This window comes from Camelina sativa, chromosome 1, assembly GCF_030686135.1.
Source record: "Camelina sativa cultivar CO46 ecotype springtype chromosome 1, ASM3068613v1".
NCBI classification, from domain to species: domain Eukaryota; kingdom Viridiplantae; phylum Streptophyta; class Magnoliopsida; order Brassicales; family Brassicaceae; genus Camelina; species Camelina sativa.
The window spans coordinates 13,375,675-13,402,768 of NC_141880.1; the positions used below are offsets into that span (position 1 = coordinate 13,375,675).

General features: G+C 34.0%; 3 protein-coding genes, 1 long non-coding RNA gene and 1 pseudogene across 14 annotated transcripts; 2 read left to right on the forward strand and 3 right to left on the reverse strand.

The window, feature by feature from the left end:
- Positions 1–1,289: 1,289 nt before the first annotated feature.
- Positions 1,290–4,605, reverse strand: LOC104790537 (3-oxoacyl-[acyl-carrier-protein] synthase, mitochondrial). 4 transcript variants are annotated; one of them, XR_015561882.1, is made up of 14 exons: positions 4,408–4,605; positions 4,097–4,326; positions 3,840–3,938; positions 3,682–3,753; positions 3,462–3,548; positions 3,024–3,175; positions 2,705–2,785; positions 2,591–2,624; positions 2,405–2,471; positions 2,227–2,303; positions 2,037–2,139; positions 1,866–1,948; positions 1,664–1,735; positions 1,290–1,575 (listed from the first exon to the last, which is right to left on the reverse strand). XR_015561882.1 is itself a non-coding variant. In XM_010516314.3 (14 exons), the coding sequence occupies exons 1-14, from the start codon at positions 4,550–4,552 to the stop codon at positions 1,414–1,416; spliced, it is 1,422 nt and encodes a 473-aa protein (XP_010514616.1). In that variant the 5' UTR covers positions 4,553–4,605; the 3' UTR covers positions 1,290–1,413. The 4 variants fall into 4 exon arrangements, 2 of the variants coding, with proteins under 2 accessions (XP_010514616.1, XP_010514623.1); XR_015561881.1 differs by having other exon boundaries at positions 2,037–2,142; XM_010516314.3 differs by having other exon boundaries at positions 2,037–2,097.
- A 2,009-nt stretch (positions 4,606–6,614) lies between these two features.
- On the forward strand, positions 6,615–8,629 carry LOC104707998 (protein-tyrosine-phosphatase IBR5-like). Of its 2 annotated transcripts, XM_010424476.2 has the most exons (5): positions 6,615–7,130; positions 7,438–7,537; positions 7,656–7,713; positions 7,863–7,969; positions 8,060–8,629. In XM_010424476.2, the coding sequence occupies exons 1-5, from the start codon at positions 6,879–6,881 to the stop codon at positions 8,317–8,319; spliced, it is 777 nt and encodes a 258-aa protein (XP_010422778.2). In that variant the 5' UTR covers positions 6,615–6,878; the 3' UTR covers positions 8,320–8,629. The 2 variants fall into 2 exon arrangements, with proteins under 2 accessions (XP_010422778.2, XP_087314398.1); XM_087458272.1 differs by having other exon boundaries at positions 6,670–7,130; positions 7,863–8,629.
- Positions 8,630–8,643: 14 nt separating this feature from the next.
- Positions 8,644–11,426, reverse strand: LOC104790553 (putative lipid-A-disaccharide synthase, mitochondrial). 3 transcript variants are annotated; one of them, XR_015561956.1, is made up of 9 exons: positions 11,145–11,417; positions 10,918–11,017; positions 10,721–10,826; positions 10,290–10,547; positions 10,130–10,225; positions 9,784–10,022; positions 9,469–9,695; positions 9,193–9,364; positions 8,644–8,825 (listed from the first exon to the last, which is right to left on the reverse strand). XR_015561956.1 is itself a non-coding variant. In XM_087458265.1 (9 exons), exons 4-9 carry the CDS (start codon positions 10,533–10,535, stop codon positions 8,757–8,759), a joined length of 1,023 nt encoding a protein of 340 aa, XP_087314391.1. In that variant the 5' UTR covers positions 10,536–10,547; positions 10,721–10,826; positions 10,918–11,017; positions 11,145–11,426; the 3' UTR covers positions 8,644–8,756. The 3 variants fall into 3 exon arrangements, 2 of the variants coding, with proteins under 2 accessions (XP_087314391.1, XP_087314386.1); XM_087458265.1 differs by having other exon boundaries at positions 10,130–10,199; positions 11,145–11,426; XM_087458260.1 differs by having other exon boundaries at positions 10,130–10,199; positions 10,290–10,516; positions 11,145–11,419.
- A 761-nt stretch (positions 11,427–12,187) lies between these two features.
- LOC104790564 (uncharacterized) lies at positions 12,188–13,469 on the forward strand. 4 transcript variants are annotated; one of them, XR_015596010.1, is made up of 4 exons: positions 12,188–12,322; positions 12,392–12,487; positions 12,564–12,658; positions 13,113–13,469. It is a non-coding gene; the product is annotated as an uncharacterized LOC104790564 (long non-coding RNA). The 4 variants fall into 4 exon arrangements; XR_768706.3 differs by having other exon boundaries at positions 12,392–12,472; XR_015596016.1 differs by having other exon boundaries at positions 12,226–12,322; positions 12,409–12,487.
- Positions 13,470–14,104: 635 nt separating this feature from the next.
- LOC104790574 (nitrilase 3-like) lies at positions 14,105–16,475 on the reverse strand (annotated as a pseudogene). Its single transcript, XR_015561886.1, has 4 exons — positions 16,182–16,475; positions 15,139–15,440; positions 14,583–14,864; positions 14,105–14,486 (listed from the first exon to the last, which is right to left on the reverse strand). The product of XR_015561886.1 is annotated as a nitrilase 3-like (transcript).
- Between the last annotated feature and the right edge of the window lie 10,619 nt (positions 16,476–27,094).

Genomic DNA, 27,094 nt, shown 5'->3' on the forward strand with positions numbered 1-27,094 from the left:
ATGAATACAAATTGAAAGCAACAATTATGAAAGAGAATCTATATGATCTGCAATTCTAATTTCTAAACATAATCAATCTTCTTCAACAGTAACCAATGCGCTTGTTTTTTCTCAATGAAACATTCTTGATGGTGGCTTTGTTAAGTCATCATCAGTTTTAACTCTTAAGCTACCTGCCTAGAGTCAGAGTCGTCGGAGCAAAAGATATGCTCCAGTTTTGTTAAGAAACAAACAATAGATATACATGAACATTAGACATAGAATAATGGTGCAAAATCCAAAAAGTAAAAGACGAGGGATTGGATTTATCAGCCTCAGCCATCAAGGTCGCCCTGCGCAAACTTGTCTTCTGGATAGTACTCAGCCGTCAGTTGGATACCGTAATCTCTTTTCATCAGGTTAAATCCTGATTCGGCCCTTGTTGCACCATCCAAATCCTCATACTCAAAGAAAGCCTTTCCAACTCCAGGTGTTAGACGACCAGGATGATCTGGATCGGGTCGCGGGACCACAACGTTCACCAAGTTACCAAATCTTTGACCTGCTAGTGTTATATCCTCCATTAAGTCTTTGTAATCTTCATCGTATTCAAGATTATCTTCTACTTCAATCGCATCACTCATGCAGATAATTCTGCTGCGGTTGTCATATGGTTTGAGAATATGCATCTGTTTCTCCGGACCCTCAAGCCCAACACTAGACCCTGAAGACAATCCAACACTAGGGTTAAACATGCTTACTTCTTCTTCAACAGGAACTCCCAGTGACATTACCTTCCCAGTAGCCTTATTAACTGTGAGCTTCTTCATCTGCTCCTCGTCGATAACGTAACGTTTCGCAGCCGTGGTGCTCATGTTGGAGATCGTGCGGCGGTGAAAATCCAAGTAAGGGTGTGAAAGAAGCTCCGGACAAGAATTATAAGTTTTGCTCAAGGAGACTCTGTCTCTTTATTTATAATGCCAAAACTAATCCTATTTTGTTTAGGTAAACGAACACATATTTCCTAATCTATATATGTCAAGAACAAGATAAAAGGAAAAACGAAAAACGAAGATTAGGAAATATATCATTGGTTTGAAAACCGGACCGATCCGACCGGTCTAACCGAAATCGCTTTATTTGAATCCTATTGGATTATATTGTTGCTTTCTGAGCTCAACGATCTGGTAGACAATGTTCTTGGATGAAAGTTTTAGCACTGAGCATGCGCAAGCACTGAGCATGCGCAAGCACTGAGCTTAATCCTAATTAATGTTCAGAACAGTCGTAAATGAATGCAAAGTGGATCCTGAGCAAAACTGTTTTATTGACGCATATCTCATCGAAGTTACCACGTTGAAGGTTATATAGTTTTTCATGTTTGTAAATTTGGAAAATTAGCAACCAAAGAAAGATCAGTTACAATAACAACTTTTAGATAGAGGCAAAGAGCAAAGATGCATTTGTTCCTCCAAAGCCAAACGAATTCGACATTGCTGTCCTAACGAGCATCTCTTTCGAAGTGGTTAAAGGCATGAAACTTTGGTCGAAGATGGGATCTGGATTCTTGACATTCAGAGTCAGTGGAACAACACCCTACAAAGTTTTTTGCAGGTTCTAGTTAGGTTACAAAACCTTAACCATCAGAGACAAGAACACAAAACTAAGAAATGAGAATGCTTACGTGATGTATAGCAAGAATACTGAAAATAGCTTCCACTGCTCCAGCTGCTCCAAGAAGATGACCAGTTGCCCCCTTCATTCAAAGAAGTAGAATTCGTTTATCGACAAGAGTTTGAGTCAAAATTTACCAAGTCATGTCTCTTATTTATTTGCAGACGAATACCACTCTATGTCAAACTCTTTGATAAATCAGGCATTTTTACCTTGGTGGAGGAGAAAGCCAAGGTGCCTGAAGTAGCATGTTCAGAGAATACGGTCTTGAGAGCTCTTGCTTCCACGGCATCGCCTAGAAATTTGGATTTGATAACAGAATCATGAATTCAGTTTTTGTAAAACCAAAGCCAACAACCAACACGAAATTTCAAATTTTTCACCAATTGGGGTTGATGTTGCATGTGCGTTTATATAATCAACTTGGTTTGGACACAGACCAGACTGCAAAGTCATGGGCATTCAACCAAATTATTAGAATCCAAACTGCTAAAAGCAAAAACATAAAAGATCATCAACAGAAACCATTCTAGGAGTACTATAACAACAACTATGCAGTTAACCACAGCTTACTTGTCTTAACGCACGTGACATGGCCAAAACAGCTCCCTTTCCATCTTCAGGAGGTTGAGTAATATGATGTGCATCACCTAAATATTAAGAAAACTCACTCTTAGCTAATTCAAAATGTGTTTTACTATTATTTATCTATGGGCGCCAAACTTGTTTTACTATTATCAATGAGCTTAACCTGACATCCCATATCCACGAAGCTCTGCATAAATTTTTGCTCCACGTCTTTTTGCATGTTCATATTCCTTTTGTTATAACCATAAATCAGAAAAAAATCTTACATTAAGACCAAAAACAGTTAGGGATGACTTTTCAAGACTCCAGAGTTTAGATAAAGGACAGATAGTTTTCCATAAAATCTCACCTCCAATACTACAACCCCTGAACCTTCCCCTATCCTGCAACCAAATCAAATGGAGATGGAATCAACATCACCAAATCAGGTTCTTTTACATTAACAGCGAAGAATGTAACTCACACAAAACCATCTCGATCACAATCAAAAGGCCGTGAAGCTTCTTGCGGAGAAGAATTGAACTTAGTTGACAAAGCTCTTGATCTGGACATCAAAATAATCAAAGTCTCTAAGTTTGTTATATCTGTCCAGAATAATATGTATAAATTCTATTGCTACAGAATCATTTTAGACATGAAAGCATTTACAAGGGCATTGCTAATCAGCTGACGCTGGGAGCCTGTTGACACATGAGAAATTTATGATATAGGACTTCCGTCTCCCAAAAGAAGACAGTTTTATATGAAAGCACATGAAGCGTGTGAGAACAAGCATTAGTTACCTAGAGAATCCAGCAACGGACAGAGCATCAATGCTGGACTCAGTTCCACCTGCCACCATAACATCTGCATCTCCAAATTGAATCATCCTAGTGGCATCACCTATAGAGTGTGCACCAGTTGCGCAAGCTGTCACAGCAGCATGGTTGGGCCCCTATATCCAAAAGCATAGCAATGGTAAGAAAACAGTTTCTACTTAAGAACGTCAGATGACTATACTAGACATGTTATGGACTATAAAAGTATGTGTAATTCCATATCACCCCATTATCACAACAACTTGTCACTTTTGCAGATTTTATATCAAAGATACGCTATGGAAGAGTTGCTGAATTTTAACTCCTATTACAAAACTGTAAGCCAACCACCATTGAACAACTTAAAATGTAAGCCAACCTATTAATATTTTTCATAAAAGAAAAGTGAAAAATTCAACACACCTGGAATCCATACTTCATGCTCACATGACCAGATGCCATGTTTACTAAAATTTTTGGGATGAAAAATGGACTAAGCCGGCGCAGTCTCTGCATCACCATAAGTTCTTAAGTATTACAAAACAAGCCACTGAGATGCAAATATAGTTCAGGAAGCAATAACACAATCCCTAAAATATGTAATTCCTAAGACAATGATTCAAAGACAACAACAATGACTAACCTTTTCACAAATCAGCTGCGCTGCCTCCACAATGTCACTTATACTTCCGATTCCACCACCAATTGAGACTCCCTGGTATTCGAAAAATTAGAGAAAACAAACTACAAAGCAGAATTCATCATCATTTGATATACAGATGAGAAAGAGAAATACTTAACTGTTCTTTCTTTTTCTTCCTCCTCAGTTGGTAACCACTCTGCATCCCTCAAAGCTTCATCAGCAGCACATAAAGCATATCCGATAAAATTCGCAACTGCCTCCAGGATTCAAAAAGAAAAATAACAAAACCTTAACCATATCAAGCTTCCACTAGAATGCATGATTCTTCTAAAATCTTTATGATATTTGACTCTGTTCCTAATAACCTTCAAAGCCAGTATACTATAGAAGAAAGAGATTGAGCTTTTTAAGATACCTTGGAGTTTAGCCAAAGGGCTTCATCAAATTCACCTGGGTTTGATCCAAAAGGCACAAAGGCCGCAACTTTAGAAGAGAGCTGATCAAAAGTATACAACTTAGTCTCTTCATCAAAAGACTTCATCTTGAGATCATCAAGAGTCAATCCTCTAATCCCACATTCTCCACCAATTAAACGCCGCCATGTTGTTTCAACGCCTCGTCCAAGTGGAGTCACCAAGCCTAGACCTAGAGTCACAGTCTCTCATATCAGAGAAATTGCAGTGATAAGCATATGTAGAAGACATGGAAATGGAGTAAGAAAGAGACCAGTGACAACAACACGGCGAGGTGAAGGATAAGAAGAAGAAGAAGAAGAAGAAGAAGAAGACGAAGAAGAAGTAGAGGTAGAGATGAAACGTTTCAAGCGGAGGCGACTTGAGCTCAAGTGTCTACGGAGATAAGAGGTCGCCATTTCTTCACTGCGACCGCGACGGAGACGACGGCGAAAGAGAGAGAGGAGTTTTGAGAACCGATCAGGGATTTAATGGTTTTGATTGTTTAGTGAACCGATGGTTTAGCCAATTAACCGGTTTAACCGAAAATTGATTGTTAACTTAAATCATCAAACCGTGTTCTGTACTAGGGAGCTCACAACTTCTGAAGATTGTCTGAAGGTGTAACATCCGATCCGGGAACAGAAATTCTTTATCCATTAAACTTTTTTATTATAATTTAGATATATACAAGTCGATGATACAAAAACACAGTTAATTTTTTTAGTCTATCATTACGGAATAAAAGATAATATAAATTTTGAAATTCAAAAACAAATCATTAAATGAATAATATATAATTTTAACTCATATTTATAAATTATTAATCCAATAATACATGATTTTGATAATTGTTTGTAAATTTAATAATTATATTGAACAACACATAATTTTTGTTTGATATCTAAATCTATTAAACTCAATAAACTAATAACCGCATAGTATATCTTAAAAATAAAAATTGGTAAAAAATAAGAATATATTGTGTTTTTTTCTAAAACATTGATACAAGTATATCAATGAACACATGTTTTATTACAATACTTTGCTATATATATTCAAACATCAAATAAGATTTGACATCTGCACTCTTATTTAAGTATAGTTTTTTTAAAATGTAAAACTAATAAAAACCACAAACTTATACTACTTTTTTCCAGTTATAAGTACATGCCCCCACGATTTTGTACTAGCTCTTCTAGTCCAAATGCCATCATTTTTGGCTGTCCATGAGTGGTACTGTGGCACTGATCACATCTTTCAAAAAAAGCTCTGTATACTTAGACATTAAAATAAAACTTGAATTTATCCCCTTGCCTCAAGAGACAAGTTCATACTGTCCTTTTACTTCTGTTGGAAACATCCGCAAATTCAATGGAAAAAAGAAGAGTCAAAGTCATGAAGGATAAGGAGTATGGTTCGCAACACAAAACACAAGGTTGTAGTTTTCTTATAAGTGTAGTAAAAGTTCTAAAATGGCTTCTTCAAGACATTGTTTGGAGGTCAAAACATTAAAGGATTGGGCTACAACTTAATGAAATGCTTCATGTAACTACTGATTTAAGATTCCACTCTGGGATTGAGATCGTTATGGTTAGTTTATAATACACTCGAGTTTCTTCAACTTGTCCTGAGCAGTATTTATATGGAGTTTCAAATCTGACCAGTAACGATGGAGACATCAAACGCACGACCAAACTGAACCGGAATAAGCTGGAAATTGACTGAAGCATTCATGACTCGTGGAACTAGATCCTGGTTGAAGGGCATCATATACGAAAACCTAATTAAATGACAATTTTTTGGAGTCGTTATATTAGATGGTTATAAAGCTTTGTTGTCATTTTATAGTTTTTTTCTCAGGGTTTTTGTTTTTTTTGATCTATTGTTTTGACTAAAACTGAAGTTTGAACATATAAATGTGTAAAGTCACAAAGCTTCATTTCTCATAAATATACATAACTCAAAATTCACATACATCAGAACACTTGCTATAGAATCACATCAAAACTATTTTCAACTATAATATGACATATAATATTATTTTCAAAATACTATTTTTTTTTTAAGAATATAACTTTATTAGTTAAACTTTACCCCTTTTGTTGATCAAATTACCCTCTTCAAACCTAGTAAACACTAATATAAATGAGCTATATATTTAAAACCTAGGCATTAAACAAAATATTGTGAATAGTAATTTTATTTTACAATCTTAACAAAATCTTTGACATTAGAAAGCAAAAAAGGACTACAATTAAAACTTAAAAAGAAGGAAAAAAGTCATTAACAAAAAAGAAAAGAAAATTCTTCCTTTTTATTCTTTTGTTTTTGGTAAATCGAGAAAAAATAAGAAAAGTGATTAGTAAATCTGCAATAAATGTGAAGTTAACAAATTTTGACTCAGTTAGATCTCACCGTATCTTATACAGAACTGAAACACACAAGTGTTTAAAGAGTTTTACACCAATCTAACTCCACGTGGCACGTATCTATCCGAATCATATTAAGCCCTCATCGACGAAGACGAAAACCCAATTCCTTCATAAACTTTTTTTTTTTTTTTTCTCTCTTCTTACATAAACCAAAAAAAAAACTCTTGTCTCTCACTCCTTCCCCGATTCTTCCGTTCAAAAAACATAAAAAGTTTCAATCTTTCTCCAAACCCAAACCCTAATTCTCTCCCCCTCTGATCTGGGTTTTTGATCAGAAATCGGATCTAGGTTTTTCAAAGAATTTAAGATTATGAGGAAGAGAGAGAGAGAGAACCCTTGTTCGATTTGTGGGCATTACCATAAGTACGAGGAAGGTGAAGTTTGTGGGATATGTGGTCACTGTATGCCTGTTTCCTCCGACACGGCGGCTCCTCCTCCACAAGTCGTCCACGTCAGTGCTTTTCCTTCAGAGATCCTCCCTGAGTTTCTTTACCTCGGGAGTTACGACAACGCTTCTCGCTCTGAGCTTCTCAAGACTCAGGGGATCTCTCGTGTTCTTAATGTGAGTTTTTTTCAAGAATTGGTGTTTTGTGTTATGTTTTTGATTTGAAATTCTTGAATTGGTTTTGTTTAAACAATTTGATTTGATCTTTTCGATAGTTCTTGAATTGGTTCTTGAATTTAGCAAAAGAGTATTGAATTGGTTTGAGTCTTTGAACTGAATTAGAATTTTGCCTATTCTTTGTGGTTTATGTATAGTATTGATGATTATTATATATGGTTTCTGTTAAATTTCTTGTTTTGGTAATTGAGAGGAATGTGTTTTTTTTTTTTTTTGGTATTGACTCTGTTTTTGTTCTCTGTTTCAGACGGTTCCTATGTGCCAGAATCTATACAGGAACTCATTCACTTATCATGGTCTTGACAATGAAAAAGTTTTACAGTTTGATGATGCTATCAAGTTTTTAGGTTTGATGATTCTATCCTCAATTCTCATAATCCTTTTTTCTTTTTAACAGTTGATTTGATATTTTTTTGGTTTTTAATCCATTCTCTTATCGTTTGGTTTTTGTTTTGTACTGTGTAGATCAATGTGAGAAGGACAAGGCACGTGTTCTTGTTCACTGTATGTCTGGGAAAAGTAGGTAAGTACATTTATCATTCTCTGACTTCTATCTTAAACTGCGGCTGCTTTCTTAAGATTGTCATGTCATGTTTTTTTTTTGTAGGAGATTCATAATCTTGTTTAAGTACATTTTAGTCTTAACTCTTAATGTGTTTTGATTACGAACAGATCACCAGCGGTTGTTATAGGGTACTTGATGAAACGTAAAGGGTGGAGACTTGCTGAGAGTCATCAGTGGGTGAAACAAAGGAGACCTACCACTGACATTAGTCCAGGCAAGTACTTACTAGGATTAGAAACTTATCATTGTTCTCGAAGCTGTTGCAGTGTTGCTCATTGCTTTTTTTTTTTTCCTTTCTGTACAGAGTTCTACCAACAACTGCAGGAGTTTGAGCAGGCGATATTTGGATCTGGGATGATGTCGGCAATGAATATTAATGATGCGCCAACGTTTGGGTTTGGTTTCCCTAAAATTGATAACCACGCACAAGCCCCTGTGTTCAACAGTGGTACTACTTCTATATTTTCATCTCCTGCTTCAAGTATCCCTCCTCAAGAGTTCACTTTTGGAGCAACTCCACCAAAGCCAACAACAGGTGGTGATATTACCATGGATGGCTCTTAAAACCAAATCATCTTACTCTGCAAAAATATTCACCAACAAACATACTGTTGTGAGAATGTTTCTTTTTCTCTCTTTTTTTTTTTTTTTTTTTTTTTTTTTTTGTACATGGAGATTGGTGCATTGCTTGAGAGAGTTTGGGGTTTGAGAGACACATGAGATGATGAATCTTTGTGGCTTTGGTGTTTTGCATCTATCTATGTTTACGGAAACATCTTTGTCTCCTTTAATCCTTATTCTCCCATTGTTATGTATTCTATCTTGACAGCATAATACTACCGTTACACTAGTTAGGCCAAGCCTGCAAAGAAAAGCTGAGTAAACTCCTTTTAAGAGAAACATCAAATTTCATCTCTGATCCAACGAAATCCGATTTTAAAACTCTTATCAAACACATTCCAACATGCAAACAATAATAATAATAACAGAGCTGGCTTGAACTAAGCGTATAGTATTAAACAAGGGAGGTACTTAGTATGCTTCATGAGTGATTTCAACGCTTGGCATAACTAAAGGGGGTGTATTGAAACCATTATTTTGGAAGATTTGATGGGATTTAGAAAATTTGGAATTTTGAAAGATTTTAGGGAAGTTGATATGATTTATTGTAAAATTCTTTCAAATCCCACATAAAACCATGAGATTTGGATTTCTCTATTTTTAACTAAACAAATCCCACCTAAATCCTCCAGAATCTCAAAAATCATTAAAATCCAAATCTACAAACTATTTTGAATAACAATGGATTTTAAAGTAGATTTTTAAATCATCAGTTCAATAACAGTGGATTTTAATAGACTTTTTAAAATACATGATTGAATAACATAGGATTTGCAAGTTTCATACAAATCATTTAAAATGTCAAGTTGAATACACCCCCCTAAGAATGGTCGAAGCTGCTAGAATGCTTGGTGTATATCGATGAGATTCCAAATCACCACAATGAATCATGTTGCTTAGTTCGCTTTCTGACGGATGCAAGAGCCGCATCAACTTTTCAGCAGCAACAACTTGTCTTTCTCTCATCTTTTCATCCAAGAGCAGTCTCCTACAAATTTCACACAACATCTCACACCATCATCGTCATGCCATGTTCTTGTTAGTTGGATAACCAAATATACGGTTAAAGTGGGCGAAAATAAATAAATATACTCTAGTGTTGAGGCGAGATTTGAAGGGTTGCAGGCTTGAAACAAAGCTTCAGGAATGATTGGTGAGTCTAGGAGAATGTTTGGGAGAGAAATATAAGGTATCTTTGCTTTGTAACGGATTATTAACTCGGTCAAAAAATGTGCTCGGTAAGCGACAAGGGAAGGCAGACGAGCGAGCTGCAACTCAACAGCAACTGTTCCTGAAGTGCATAACGCAGCCTGACTCGCCTGTTATTATTGGAACACTGTTCAATGAGAGAATCAAGACAGAAGTGACACAGATAGAGAGTAAAAGAAAGAGGGTTTGGAGACTTACGCCAAAGGCATCATATTTAAGCTGAGTGGATCCACTCGGGACTAGTATTGCTCGAACTGGCCACTCATGGAGGGATTCTCCAACGTATTGATCAACTTGACTATTGGAAGCGACATGGATGAGCGTTACTAGTTTTGGAAATGGCTCTTTGAGTAGCTTCATTGCTTTGGAAAATATAGGTAGCATTCTTTCAACTTCTTGTAATCTGCTCCCAGGTAGCACCGAAATGACTGTGGAGTCTTCTTTCATGATTTTTTTTTAGCAATGAAACAAGAGAACAATGAGAATCAAGAAAAGTAAATTATCCAATCTGTAAGTTAAAACATTTAGATAAACTTCACATTACCAGAAGGTAGTGAGTATTTGCTTAAACTCAAGCCTTCAAGCTTTGATTCTTCTGGCTTGGACGTCCTTGTCTGCAGCAGTAAAAAGAACCATTGCACTAAGGAATCTGAGATAGTATCATAGAAACTGAAGTAATCCAAGAAGAAGAAGAAAATGCATACAATGTTGAACTCAGTAGCATCCTCAAGAACAGGATGTCCAACAAAGGTTGCTTCGAGACCATGTTCCCTACAAACCCTCTCCTCATTTGGAAGAATACAGAAAAGATGATCAACGAATTCAGAGAGACCTCCAAGTCTTGACTCTCCTCCTTTCCAAGCCCAGAACGACGGCGCCACATAGTGAAAATGCACCGGACAATTTTCTAAACGCTGCTGATTGTATCTAGCTGCAAAGCCAAAAAGCATTCCTCCATTGTCCTACATGATATATAGTGAAATTTATTCAAGTATTATTGGCTCTGTCAAGCCATTAATAACGTTCCCATTTCTTAAGCTTTTCAATAGACTATAGTTACATAAAGCTCACTTATTCCTAAGCATTGATCCTTTCTTAAAAGTGTGAAGAAACAAGTATGTATGTGTTGTTGTACCTCGTAACTCCTTAAGTAGACGAAAAGAGAAGCCTTTAGAATCAACAGTCACAACAACATGTGGATTAAACTTAACCGCAGCATCAATGGTCTCCTTCAACTTCACCTGGAATCTCAAAAAAACGAAAGTAATCAAGCAAAAGGATCTAGAGTAGCTTTATTATATCAAACCATTCGGGTTTAAGTAAATTACTCACACGGAATTTATACAGATGTGGCAAAAGCTCCCACATACCCATTACAGCCAAATCCTCCATTGGACACAATGGAGTCAACCCTTGCTTGCACATCAAGGATCTTACCACCGTATTAAACATCAATTTGTTAGAAATTAATGTTCCAAACTTTACGAAATTTTTTTCAATTGGGATATCAAAAATTAAAAACGGGAATCTTTAGAATTGGGACAAACCCAAGTGCGTACCCTCCAACTCCATTGAAACGGAGGGGTAAAGGAGAGAGCTTTTTGAGCGAGGACATAAGACGAGAGCCGATGTTATCGCCAGAAACTTCGCCGGAGACGATGAAAACTCTAAGCTCCCCATCGATTGAAGCCTTGTCGATCACTGGTTTAGTAGGTTGAAACGAGGAGTATCTCTTGATGAATGTAGTAGAGAGTGGGAAACAGAATTTGATCTTTGAAAACTGAAACATCTTCCTCTGACAAGATACAGACAGAACACAAAACCCTGACGTTGTTGTTGTTGAAAGGGCGAGCTGAGATGAGATGTCTAAGGTTTTCCCGGTGGACTCTTATGGGCCTCTTAAGCCCATTTCTTACTTTATCACCATGGCCCGTCTATGATATTTGATACAGATACCAGTGATAGTGTGATACTGAACTATAGAGCGAAGATGACAGCGATAGTAGTATGATCTATGATCTCATCTCACATAAATAATATAAAGTTACCAACAAAAGATTTTTGACGGATTTTTGGCAATATGAAAATGCCTCTTTTAGGATGTTTTACCAGTTTGGCTGTGAAAAATTAACAATTTTCTTTGAGTGAATAACTCAATCTTGCTATTGGCTACTACATACTTTCTAACACTCTTCGTAGAAGATAGAAAGACTGACTTCCACTTGCAATTAGATGGCAAAATATATAAATAAAAGAGAGGTAAAGCATTTTGGTTTTATCACAACCATAGATCTCATACGATATGCATTATGCAATTGATTCTCTTACAATATTGAACAAAACGATTTTAAATGATTACTTGATTAAAGAACATGAATTATTCAACACATAGCTAAATGATTTTAAATTCGAAACTCATCTAGTTTTAAAGTCATAGAGATCCTTTATCTTATAATTCACAAGTCACCTAGCCAATAAACATCTGCCACATAGATTTTAAAAACATTTTAAAAGATTAATTAAAATAAAACAAAAACCTATATCACCCACGATCCACAATAATTTTTCGTCGCCCATGATCCTACTTTTGGCTACTTTTTAGCCACGATCTCTATCTTCTTATACCCATATATAAGATTCGACACTCAAACAGCAAAAAATTTCTCAATCGATCCAAAACAAAATATGAGTCTCATCTTCCAAGGCTGTAAAACTTTGATCCAAAATCGCTGATACAGTGAGTATTCTAGCAACTTTTCCTTTCTATTTATTCAATGTTTTAGAGTTTTGATAAAAAAAGAATTAGTTTATGTACGGTTGTAGGGGCGAGAGGAACCTGAAGTGTTGAAGATGATATGATCAAACGCCTAAGACAGAACTTACTGAGGTATTTTGACTTCATGTATGTATCAGTTTTCCCGTTTTCTCATTAAATTAGTCCAGTGTCTCTAGAGTACATAATATATTTTCTTTTTCAGATGTTTGATGCAACAACTAACACCCTCTTGGCTGCCAGAAAGTATGAATTCTAAAACAATCACAATCAAATTCGTCTATGAAATTGTTCTTAAAGGTAACTTTTACATAATCTTCCTTTCCGAAAAAACAAAAAATTTCTCTCACAAATAGTTTAAAAAGTCTAAAATTTAATGAAGCATTATGTTACATTTTTCTCTCTCTGTGTTCTTCAAATTAATATGTGCAGTTGTGATTCTTTAAGTACTACTATTAAATATTAATATGAAGAATAGACAAAGAGACAAATGCCGTTTAGATTAGCGTATTTAATCGATGTTTGATTGTTTAGTCATGCCTGATGTATAGCTTATGTATATCATTTGTCAATTATAAAGTGTACGAATAGCATACATTATTTAGTTAATAAATGAGTTAAATAACTTTGATCACTTAATAATCTTTCTATTGTTCGTAGTAATTTTTAATTCTTTATTGCTTTTAGATGTTTTTGCAACATGCTGATTTTCTACTTCTTATTGTTTTAATTGGATTTGTAAAATTGTTTGCAGGTGAAGATCATATAAATGAATTACATATAACGTGAGAAGCCACTGCTCAGAGAGCAGATTAAGAAAAAAAAAAAAAGACAGGTAGAGCGATAATACATAGTACAAAACTAAAACAAGAAATTATTAAACTAATTTTGTACCTTAATTTTTTTCGTCTTCCATTGTACTTTATTTTTATAGGAATAATTATTTCTGCTCTATTTGAATTAAAACATATATTTGTACTCAACGAACGAATTTAGGATTTTTTTTTTGAACTTCAGTCTAATTAAGCATTGTATGTTTGTGTTTTTTTTTTTTTTTTTTCTCTGTAATTGGATGTAATTTTTTGTTCTATTTATGATGTGCATCTATCTATGATGTGCAAAAATATGGCCGTGCGTAGCACGGGGTGAAATACTAGTTTAAGATAAACAATAATACCTAATCTGTTATTATGTAACGAATTATAAATATCAATCACATTAGTGTCAAATGATTTTGGATTAAAATGAAACCATAAGACAAGACTAATATTGTTGAAATGGTCTACGCAAGATGAATTATACAAGCAAGATGTGGGACAACAATATTGTAAAGAGAAGGATAATTGTGGTCCTATATGTTAATTTGGTTTTGGTAAGCCATCGTTATCCTATCTGATTTTGCTAACGACGATTTAAGTTATATTGTAGTGACTTTTCAAACTCACATTTAGTAGGGCTCAGACTTTTGTTTTGGTTAGCCATTAGTACCTTATCTGATTGAGCTGACGACAATTTAGTAATTTAGTGTGGTACCTTTCAAACTTACACTTTAGACTTGACGGCCAAATTGAATACTAGTATTTGGTGTTGAGACTTTATATCTTTCAGCATCCATGTTTCTTTGTCACTTTATATGAAACATAAATAGAACAGTGTTTTGACATACAAAGGAAAAATAAAGACCACAACTGAAATCAAAGCCTGATTGATAATAAGTAGGGCCACACAATCCTTTGAACGTATGAGGAGAGAAACAATTGGTTTTATTAAACAACATAGTTCTTTACTATTTTCAGTAAGTTCTGTTACATTTTTAAAGAGAAAGGTAAACAAACTTCATACGTAAAAATAAAATAAAATAGAGAACGATAAACAAACCTTACATAAACTTTAAAAATAAACAGAACATTTGGAAAGCACGACTCTATCATACATACTGACATTAGCTCCAGTAGACGAATTACAAGTATTGACTATTTGTTTGAGTCATCTTCTAATTTCTCCACCTTCTTAATGAATGTAACCGGTTTCTTTGGGTGCTCATTTACGGTCAGGTTAAACACATCTGGCTTTGCATAATGTCCGACCACATCGAAGTATAATTTGGCTCTTGCTATATCACCAAGATCTGGATGAGGAACGTCATCAATATGATTAGCTCAAACTAGTTAATATTTTCTCGATAGAACGTAAGATGAACAACGATAAGTGTATATATGTATACCAAGATCTGCTGTGAGGAGACCCTCTGATTCATAGTTTGGTCTGGCAAGAACTTGTCCCAAAGGTGAAATAATGACACTTCCGCCTCCAGAGACAGTAGGATCAGGATGTTTCTCGTCTATAACGTCATCAAACAAGTAACCAGTATGTTCAGGGAAATCTCAGCGCTTGCAGAACTGGTGCGCTGACAACACGAAACATCCACCTTCTACCGCAATGTGAATCATCGACGCTTGCCATTCCAACGAATAATCAGCAGTAGGTGCACAATAAATCTCAATCCCTGCGCCGTCAACATTGAAAATTGTTAGGAATGTTACATTATAAGCTAGGTGGGACTCAAAGTGTGTTACATTATAGTAAAAGTGTGACACATCTTGAACTCTAATTAGTTTTCAGTCTTAATAAGGCTTGCAAGCCCGGTTCTTCTCTAGATCTTGACTTCAAATTACTTTTCAGCCTTAATACTTTCAACTATACGACGCCCTAGTTGTTAAAAACGTTATTTTTCTTTTGTATATAATGTAACATTAAATTCAAAAAAAAAAAAAACTGACTTTTGGCGTACAATGCAGTTCTGTAGAGAGGCATCCTATTTTCCCAGCAAATAGCAGCACCGGGTTTGCAAATGGGACTATGGGAGTGTCGTAAACGGGGATGGTTGATCCATCCCCTTGACCCTAGATGCAACGTTCCAAAGATGTGGGCATGACTTTACGGTGCTTACCCATGAAGCGACCTTCAGGACTAAAGAAAAGGGCAGTGCAATAGAGTGTATACCCATCCTTCTCTATCGCCCCCATTACCAAGTGCACATTGTGTTTCCCGTCCACTTCAGCCAGCCTTTCTACTTCTGGGCCTGTAGTTTTATCACAAGAACCAAAAAAAAGGTTTAAGAAATAGTCATTTTGTGAGAGTGCTCATTTCATATGCTTGTTCCAATTAATTTCCAATCTAATAGTGACAAAATCAGAGAACTCGAAGAATCTAACCATAGCCAACAACATAACCAAATAAAAATGATAGTCCAGCAACAATATAAAAGGTAAATCAAAGAAACTTTAGAAGTGACGATAGTTTTATTTTGAGTATCATAAAAAGTTGCCAAAAAAAAAAACATTCAAACCATACAATTTTGTAACAACGTAACCTTTAAATATATCATATATCATATTAAAAATTTGTTGACAAAACAAAAAATTAATGAGATAATTATAACACATCCTATAATATGTTGCCAAAAAGAAAAAAGATACTAACAAGTAACAGAGATACTGAAGAGTACTTTATACACTGAAACCATATGGATCCGATCGTCAAGGATCCTGAACTATTATTTGTATATTCGAATTCTTGGACCCGAAAAGATTGGATCCTTTGGGGGTGTGTTGTGTTTTTTGTCGACATGGTGTGTTGTATTTATTTGGTGTTCTTGGTACTCGGATAAGCACAAAATGATTGAGCACTTTTTGTTGGGACTTATGTTATTGATTGGAAAAATACAAAAATGTATAAAAATTTTCGTTTTAGCGATAAAGACAAGATAAGAAAATGAAACAAAAAAATAGTCAACGAAGAATTCGTAAGATAGAAGTCATACCAGGAACTTGAATAGCAGAAGCATGGTACTTGCGGAACTCATCACGGCCATCTACGTTGTGCACTCCAACCGCTAAACCAAACCTAAAGCCTCGAGGATGGCCTCCGATAAAAGCTTCCGGGAACAATACTAGCTTGGCTCCCTTGCTCGCCGCCTCGGAAATATACTTCTCCGCCTTGTTTACAAATTTCAAGTATATAACGTTTTATGTCCGTAAGATTAGTCGGATTTGTATGGAAACACCCGATCGAACCCGAGTAATGGACGAAAAAAATAAAGGGAAACAATAAGTGTTAGTTACCTAATACACGGTGGAGGATTGGACGATGGTAGCTCGGACAGTGGAGGATGGGGAAACGCTGTCAACGGGAGTTGAATTTTTGACAGGATGGGACAACGCCGTCAACCGAAGTTGGGTTGCTGACTATCGAAATTTCTTCTTTGCTAGACATATTAACTTATGTATTGGTGATTACGATTTGATGACATTGAGAGAGACTTGTGAGACAAATATATATAGACTTTTTGGTTTCCCTTTTTGTCAATTTTAAATTCCTACGTGAGATGATGCCATGATGGTAACGACGCTCGAACTTTGAATACGTGGTGGAAATGCAATTATGTAGGCAACTGTCTACGTGTTCTTTTCCTTACCAATGGTTAATTTATGAGGAAGAGACGTAAATGAGATCCTCCGCTTGATATACCCCCTTGCTTTTAATTAAAATTTGATTATAAATATTTATTGGGCAACAGTTGACAAATTTTTTATAGTTTTAAACCAAAAGAGAGTATTTAATTTTTAAAGATTTATGATTTTTATCATTACAAAATATAAATTTTCGTTTTTTAAAGCGTAACTCATTATAAATTTCTTTCTATTAAGTCATTAAGTAATATCCCGCAGATATTTGCGTACACAGATTGTTATATATATTAACTTAAATTTATTTCATAATCATTAAAAACATAACAAATTAATTTAAATGTCATTAACATTTTCTTACACTTTTATTTATTTAAATCACACAATATCAAAGTATAGAACTTATTTGAATATAATCATACATACATATTTCTTCAATTTATTTCTTTTTTTTATTGTTCAATTTTGATAATAATTTTCATTAGTACTTTTGAGCATTTGAGGTATAAAAAAATATTACTAATGATAGAAACCAATTACTATGAGATTTAAATATCAAATTTAAGTTATTAAAATAAACTAACTAGAGAATTTGTTAGAAATACCCTTTTTCAAAATACGCATTTTTAACATTTTCATTGTTGATATCTTTTACACAATTACAATATATTAAATTAATTTCTAGAAATTTTTTTTTAGGTTTGGATTCTCTATTTTACATTTATAGTATAGTTTTAAGGGGCTAGGGTTTAGTATTTGGGGTTTAGGTTTTAAAATTTAGTCATTTTGTATATTAAAACAGGATATTTTTAAATGTGGACAACTTGAAGAGTATTTTTGAAAAGTGAGATAGAAAAATTGGTATTTTTGAAAAGTGACATTGAATAACGATATTTTTTAAAATGGCCCTATAAACTAACAAATAATCTAAAGTACTTCATAATTAAAAAATAAATCATTTTGAAAGTCAAAAAATTTACATGTTTACTATAAAATCATAATAAGTGCAATCAAAGCTTTAAAGTACAATTCTCAAGATCACTTTTTAAAATAATATTTTTTTTATCTTCCCCTTAATTTAATTTATATTACTAGGTTTAGTTATATTTTTTCATCATTGTGGTAAAGGCTAGATAGAAAATAAAATATCATATTACACAAATTTCTTTCTTGAGAACATTGCATATCTTTAAGAATTAAATAAATATACATGAAGGTGTAAAAACTAATCAAACATCTAGAGTAAAGATTAATTCATATGATTTCTTTAGCTTGATTTTGTTATTGTGAGATGGTTAGAACCAAAATTGTACTATACTCATCAAAATTTTATTATACATATTAGAATACATATGTATTTTAAATCAAAATAATATAAGAAAACAAATAAGGAAAGAAAACATACATAAAAAAAAGAAAAAAGAAAATTAAAAACAATGTAAAATATTTATTAAAGGAAAAATATATTCAAAATCTTACATGAATATATTAATTGATTTTTCAATCCCTACAAGAACATTAAAAAAGAACAAAAAAAAAATTAGGATATGAGATATGGTGTAGGAGGATGTGAGAATGGTTGTTTATAGGATAAAAAGTAATGCAAGTTACATTTCTAAAATAATTAAATTAGAAGAGTTGTAATTGTAATTGATAGTGTGTTTAATTGAAAATGAATGGAGAGAAAAATAGTTAGTTCACAATTTACGTAATTTCAAATACAATTTAGTAGTAAAGAGTGGGTTTAAATTATACAATAATGTATATGATTAAATGCGTTGCATTTTCGGTTTATTTAAAAATATATTTTAAATTTTAATATTTAAAAAATAAATACCAAATGGACGTCCCATAAACAAAGAGTGAAGATGATTAAGATGATAGTTGCACAGTTAAGATGATTAAAATAAGAGAGATTTTAATATAATTTAAATATAATTATTTAATGAATCTAATAAAAATTGGAGTTAGTGTATTTAGGTTTGAGAAAAAGATGCATGTCAAAATAATAAATGTAATATTATACAATTTCTGGTTTTAATTTGTATTTTAATGTGAAAACAAAGAAAAAGTATAAAATTGTGTTAAACAATTTCGCACTTGGCAAATTTCCATTTTTGGGATATTCCAAAAAAAAATTGAAAATAATGTATGTATTGAACTTTCGAGTAAACGTATCATTTCTATTTCAAGATTCAGAAAATTATGTAGAATTTCTACCTTTTCTCTTTATTTACTTTTCTCATAGATTTTACTTTTTATGTTTTATTATAATTGTGTTAAACAATTTCGCACTTGGCAAATTTCCATTTTTGGGATATTCCAAAAAAAAATTGAAAATAATGTATGTATTGAACTTTCGAGTAAACGTATCATTTCTATTTCAAGATTCAGAAAATTATGTAGAATTTCTACCTTTTCTCTTTATTTACTTTTCTCATAGATTTTACTTTTTATGTTTTAGAACTCAAATTTGTGAAAAACATCCAAGCTAAGAGAGAATTTGGAGGTTTAGATCGGTATAGTTGCTGAGGGCTTGAGTATTTAGAAGCAGAGTTCCATGTGTGTTCTCGTGTGTAAGGTAAAAGTCGGAGTTTTAATATGAACAAGGGCTTGAAGAGAGATTGATCTTGTTCTATTATATATATCTATTAGTGTTTATGCATGTGAATCTATGCTATAGAATCTCGTCAATGTTTTTTCATGTTTTGTAAATCTGATGAGTTACTGGTTCTTGCGAATAATTAGAGTAGATATTTCGATAGTGGATTGATTTATGAGAGTACGTACGAATGATATACAGTAGAACATCTATAAATTAATACTCGGTAAATTAATAATTTCTATAAATTAATAAATTTATCCGATTCCAAGTTGGGACTAATGTAATTTTGGACATAATTCGATAATATAATAAGATAATAAGTTTTTGAAAATCCTTTGTAAATATATGGTTTCATCAATAATATAAATTAATAATTATATAAAATTATCTAAATATATGTATATAATATACACATTAATTTTTATTATAGTTTATTTTTAATATTTTTACTGTATAAAAATCTTTGAGTACTATCTTCAAAACATGATAATTGTTATTTTCATTTTAATTGATTTTATAAAAATATTAATTATAACGATTAAATCTTATTTAAATTTTTTTTTACCAAATTAGGAAAATTTCTTTATAAATTAATAATTTATCGAGAAATTGATAGTATTTTATGATATTATTGGAATACGTACTGGTACTAAGTTCTGTTTTTTTGCTTCTTTTTCGTATCTAAAATTATTTGATTAATTTGGATGCACCTTCTTCTTCAGGTACGCCACCAGATTATTGTTGGATACGCAGAATCTATGAATTTTCCATTGTTAAGAAGCAGAAGAACCCGAGGATCTTCTTCATGGTAACTGAGTTGTGCATGATTTAGTTGGAGATGTGCATGCATGCATTCATGATCAGAAGAAACTAAGACAGTGTTTTATTTATTTATGTACAGGGCTCTCTTCTTGTGTTTACTAACACTCACTCTCTGCGTCCCGGCAACAACGAGTACAACCATCCAAGTAAATAAACCGCAAGTTCACAACACAAAATTTTATTTATATTATTGTTATATATATAACTCTCCTTTTTTTTTTTTTTTTGTAAACCCTAACAGAGTCCTGACGGAGATATCATAGACTGCACAGACATATTAGCTCAGCCGTCCTTCAGTCATCCTCTCCTCAAGGATCACAAGCTCCAGGTCTTTGTTTTATTTATTTAGATTTTTACGTACTCATATACACACATCAGTTTCAAAATTATTGTATGTGTGATTTAGTTCTTACTAATACAATGTTTTCCTTTTCTTTTTCTATGAAACGAAATATAATACAGGAAGTGCCAAGAGATATTCCTAACACAGCCCAAAATGAAGATGGAGTTAGCGGCTGGCAGATTTGGAACGGTGGTAATGGGTTAAGATGTCCCAAGGGGACGATTCCGATACGGAGATTTCAGGCGGAGGGGTTTGGGAATTTCACGGAACGGCATGAGGTAAATATATAGTTTTCCGTTTTTCTACAATATGAGAAGTTTTTTTTTTTTTTTTTTTTTTTTTTTTTTTTTGTAATTATGCTAATTGTTTTTTTCCTACACTAACTGTAACTTTTACTGTATATTTGTTTTGTATACACAGTATGCTGTCGAACGTCTGAACAGCACAGCAAACATTTATGGAACAAAATTCACAATGAGTGTGGGGCACCCCAAAGTTGCTCATACTCAGGAGTTCAGCCTAGGCCAAACTTGGCTCGCCTCGGGTTCATTTGAAGGAGGTGATTTGAACACCATCGAGGCCGGATGGCAGGTTAGCTATTTGTTATATAAGTTTTATTTGAATTTAAAATTTTATGTATGCAATATGACTAATATTATAATTATCTTTAAATTATTTTCAATATAGGTTTTTCCCACTCTATATTTTGACAACCAAGCTAGACTTTTCATTTACTGGACAGTAAGTGTGATATGTTTCTTTTTGATCACTTCAATTTTACGACAATATGTTTTCTATAAACCTAATTGTACTTTTCTCCTTGCAGAATAATGCATACGCTAGTGGGAGTTGCTACAATCTTCGATGTCCAGGTTTTATACAAACCAGTGGCAATGTACTCGTCGAAGGCGCTATCCACCCCCACACAGCAGCCATTACAATCCAGATTTGGAAGGTTAGATGGTTAATTTTATCTTGTATTATTATATAATTATTTTCTAACTTATAAATATATAAAATGTAGGATCCAACCCTTGGACACTGGTGGTTGTCTGTCGGCCCGAATAGTGGCACCGAACTTGTGCTTGTTGGTTATTGGCCAAACAAGATCTTTACTCGTCTCAATGACCATGCACAGAAAGTGGATTGGGGAGGTGAAATAGTAGACACAACTGTCTCCAATCACACGACAACCCAGATGGGATCTGGTTATCGTCCGAGAAGCGCTAGAGCTGCGTATATGCGCGATCTGGAAGTTATGTTTAACACCCACGATTTCCAGCCCATCGGTGATGTCACACTTATACAGACGAACGCCGCCTACTATAACATCTTTAAGACGAGCGACACGAGTTTTACTTATGGGGGACCTGATTATGCGGGAACGGTTCACCTTAGAGTTAATGTAGTTTTTCTTTGTTTTTGTTTCAGCGTTGTTTTTTTTATTTTAGTTTCTCATTTATCTCTCTTCATTTTAATGTTTTTATCTTGAAAAAACTCGACTATTTTCGGTTTGTTACTTGCTAGTGATTGCTTATATTTTGTCTCCTTAATTCTCCGAAAACATATAGTGCAAGTTGTGAAAGCTCCTCTTTAATAAAATGCAAGGGACACATAATTATTCACTATGTGAGCTTTGCTACTGAATGTAATAAACAACTAAAACTGTCTAAAACTTCAGCTCCTTAGACAATACGCAAAATTGTTCTGGTGTCACAGTTGAATTTGCTTACGCCACTTGAGATGTACCGTTGTCAATACAAAACCAGACAAGTAAATTAATCTCTTGTTACCAAAAAGTAAATTAATCTCCATCTAATCTATTCTCCATTAGTTGAATCATCAGTTTTATTAAGTAAATGTAACACAATCGTCAATCCCTCTCAAATAAATTTTAGATCCTACATGAACTGAATTTTTTAGACCCATTTTAATATATATATATATATATATATATATATATATATATATATTTGTCTCCTTTGTTCAAAGGTTTTTTTTTCCAAATTTGGGAGTAGTCCCTGGGCTTTCGCCTCTCCTGCCGCCCCCTTAAGTCGGGACTGACAATCGTTATATATAGGCTGAAGACGTTGTGTTGACTGAATTTTTATAATGTTTAGAACATGTGGTAAAATCTCTACTAAGTGGCTGTAATAGATGAGATATGGATACACAGATACATCATAGATGTCAAAGTGGTGATGCAACAGTTCAGACAAAAAGAGTGGACAGAACTGACACAGTAAAGACGAAAGTTTGGGTTCAAAAGGTCTCAATCTCGAAAGCACAGACATTCGAAGAAAGATGAAAACTTGGAGACAAACCTTAATGATTAGTGATAACATCATTATTTTACCCATTTTAGCTATAGTTTTAGTATGCATTTAGGAAGAGTTTTACATGATTTTAAGGATTTAATGTCTATTATCAAGTATTTTAGGTTTTAAGAAGGTTTTACACGTTTTATAGCAAAAAGACCAAAAGACAAGAAAAACATGTTTAAGGATAGATTCAGAGCTTTACAGTACGGGACACTTTTGAAAAATTTCCAGAACTCACATTTGGAGTTGCTTGGTGTCTATTGAAAGATGCAAGAGTTATCTGTCTCCTTGAAGTGGAATCAAGTCAATCCGTTCACTCACCAGGAAGGTATGCCCAATTTACCGAGACGTGTTATAAACCGACGAGAAGATAAGTTTGAAGCCAAGTGGAGTTTAATGACGGCCTGATTAGCAACCATCACGGCGGCCCGGACCGGAGGAGTCACGACAGTCCAGAACCTTCATCAGCCGACCCTTGTCCTGCACTCAACAGGAAAAAACGTTTCTACCCTTATAAAACCCTAAGCCTTCAAAAAAACCGTATAAATACTCTTCTAAACCTAGGGTTTAAAGTGTGCCTTCACCGTGCCTCCAAAGAGCCGACGACCATAGGAGCAGCCGAATTCCATAAGCTCTCTCTCGTCCCTCTCTCGAAGCTTTGAAGATCCACCAAACTCTTTAGTTTTCTATTTGCTTTGTTCTTAATATTAAAGGAAGAAGATCCTACTATTTGTTTGATAATCATTGGAGTAATATCTAAAACCATTTTCTCTATTTATTTTTTTAAGTTAATGAGTTTATTCAACCTAGCTTTGATGATTCCCTTAAACATGCTAGAGTAGTTTTCTAGTTGGGTTTAAAGGGATAATCAAAGGGGGGAGATGATCTTAGTTTAGGTGGCAATTTTTAGGGTTTGTTAGATTTATATTCTTGTTTATTCCATGCTTTAATTCTAAGTCTTTGCTTAATGCTTTAAGTTAGACGGTTAGCTTGTGATCTATAAGTTAATGGTTCATTCGTGTTTCGTAGTCTGAGTTTTAGATAAACAAACTAAATCTAAAATTTCCTAGATAGATAGATCATCAAATCCCTGCGATTTCCCTTGATGCCCAACGCTTGTCTCATTTATTTTACTTGCTTTTAATTTACGTTTATTGCTTACTATGACCGTGACAACCAAAACTCCCATTTTATTGAGTCCTAGCCTTACATCTCTTCCGTCGGATTCTCTAAACAACAACTCTCTCTCTCTTTGGGATCGATCCTTAAATACTACTACTGATTAGCTTTGCACTTGCAGCCATTGTGTGGTCGTGTTAAGGTAAAAGATTTTGAAGCGAAATAAACCACGCATCAGTTAGAGTTTCTTAACCAGTCTCATGAGGTTTTTGAAAGTTCAACGGTGTATGATATGGAGGTTTGTTAAAGCATTCTAGGATTTGTATGGTTGTATGTGTCATGGCTTGGATGTTTGTCTTATTAAGACTAAGAGCATCGTCAAAAGAGCTTTGTTAGAAAAGAACAAGAGCTTGTTCATATTCTTGTTCAAAGCAAAGAGAAATAGAATTTTGTTCGTGATGCATGAAGCTAACAATGGTTCTTGCCATGAAAAAGACTGATGAATAAAAGTAATATAGGTAATATAGGTAATATAGGATGTGCCTATGTAATATGGTTCTTAAGGATTTTAATGTGCTGGTAGAATGATCAAGACGAAGTTTGATACGCCTCTTAATCAAGAAAAGTAGCTCATAGATAGGAATAATGAAGAAAGTTTCAGGTTTTAAAGGCAGTTTTCATTATCATATTTGACTCTTTCATCCTCATTTATTTTGACAGACCTTGGATTTTATCTCTGAAAGATGTTCTGAAAACATGAGAGCGAGATATTTTTAACGAAATAAAGATTGCCTTCTGGTTCCATTTGGTTTGACAGGAAATTGATGTCAAAGTTGACTGCTCGTAGCATTGTTTCATTCCGGATATGTGTTGGGATTTAGGCCATAACTCTCAAACCGTAAATCAGAATTGCAATCTGTTTTCTTCTGTGGTTTTGTATGACTGTGTTTGATATCCCCACCAATTTTCTTAATTTTCTGGGTTATTTTGCTACTCCGTTTATGCTCTGCATCAAGACAGATGACGAAATTTAAGAGGTAGCAAGCAGCACATGAAAAGAATTGTTGGGTTTCACTGGCTGTAATATGTAATGAGGAAGAGGTCACAAAGCCAGAGTTTTCTTCAGAATGTGTTTAGGAAAATTCAGTGTAGTTGACATCATCAAAGGAGAGATGATTATTCTTTTTTAATCTGAGAAAGATTACAAAATCTGTTTCAAGATAGCATCTTCAAGAGAGGGTTTGGTGATCCCAAAATAATGTGATTATATTGAAATTTTTTGGGGAGTTTGGTGCTATAACAGACTTGAGATTCAATGGCTGGATTGAAGTTTTCACGGTTTGTTTGTGATTTATTCAAGCATCTTCAGTGTGCTTTATGCACAGTGTTTCCGAATTTTCAGATTTTACCAGTTCCGGTGGTAACATCAAAAGAAGGATCAAATGAACTCAGAATGGGATGAAATTTAGCAGATATACTATATACATGTTAAAATAGATTCTGATAGAGGAGAACTGGTTTTGGGATCCGAAAACATAGTAGAATGATGTGTGGTTCAGACTAGTTGATTCGAAGATTTTTAAAGCTATGTTTTTGCAAAGTTTTGTGTGGTAAATGATAAAAGAGTTTCAGGGATCTACAATCTTTGAACTTAAAGACTTTCGGTGTTATAAGTTGGGTATGAATACAGACTGGAATGAAGCTTATGAAGTGCCAAAAAGAAGAATATGTCCCTTGTAAGTATCAGATTTTGTCTTTAAAAAATATGTGTGAAGTCTTCATTCTGGTTTTAAAGAATCATGTGGCTGACAAAGTTAGGCTTCCATCATGGGGTTCCATCGTTGGAATTTGATGTGTTTGCAGAGTTTGTGCTCATTTGTGAAAAGAAAATTGTTAAAACATAAGCCTCAAAAACGCCTTTGAATTAGCGGATGTGAGATAGCTAAAAGGAAAGTGTAAGGGAAGTGCTAAACACTCTGTAGCAGCTCATGTGGTCGATTCATTTTAATAATTTTCTATTGATTTTAATTGTGGTTGTAAAGAAAGCTGGAGAGATTTGCAAAAGAAGAGAGAGATGAAGACAACAAAGCTCAGAGAAATTTGAAGGATCTGCAAATTTCATGTAGAAGTCTCGTTGAGTCATTAGATACGTTTGTGTGAGATAACTACAAGAAAAGCTAGCAGAAATCAGTGCAGAGAAAAATCTAATGGTTGATATTGGCTGCTATAATTTATGATAATAGAATATGCTCCATCAATGGGAGATAAAAAGAGTTATTGGTTCGGATATGTGATTTTACAATCAGCTCGGGGATGATGTAAGAACTAATACATCAGCTCACAAATATCACTGAAACATAAGATGGTCCATTAAAGGCATGATTAATAGCGGATTTAATGCAAGAATAGTTAAGATATTGTGAAAAGCCGAAACACTCAAGATGGGTGAAATTAATATGTTGGTTGTTTTTAACTTAGTTTGCACTCAAGCTAGGGGAGAAGAGAATGTCAAGTCTGATATGAGCTAAGAGAAATTTTTTGGGGGAGTTGTACTAGTGATTAAAGGATGTGCTTGAGTATCAAACTATGTTAAAAATGGGGAGAATGAAGATGTTTGATCATACAAGTCCATTAGATAATGTAACATGAAGCATTGTGTGTACTTGGATTCTAACGCAGTCAACAAAGGAGAGATTGAAGATATTGTGATGACGGGTTTATAAGATGCATGGAATTGAAAATTCAATCATCTAGGGAGAGATTGAAGATACATAGCAGACTAGTTCTAATAGGTGCATGGATATAAAACTCAATCACAAAGGAAGAGATTGAAAATTTTGTGTTGACGGAAGTTTTAATTATAAGATTTAGAACATGTGGCGAAATCTCTACTAAGTAGTTGTAATGGATAAGACATGGATACAAAGATACATCATATATGTCACTGTGGTGGTGCAACAGTTCAGACAAAGAGATTGGACAGAACTGACACAGGGGTTGAAGTATTACTTGATACAAATGCTGGTAGAGCAAAACTTAAGAGACACTTGATGATCA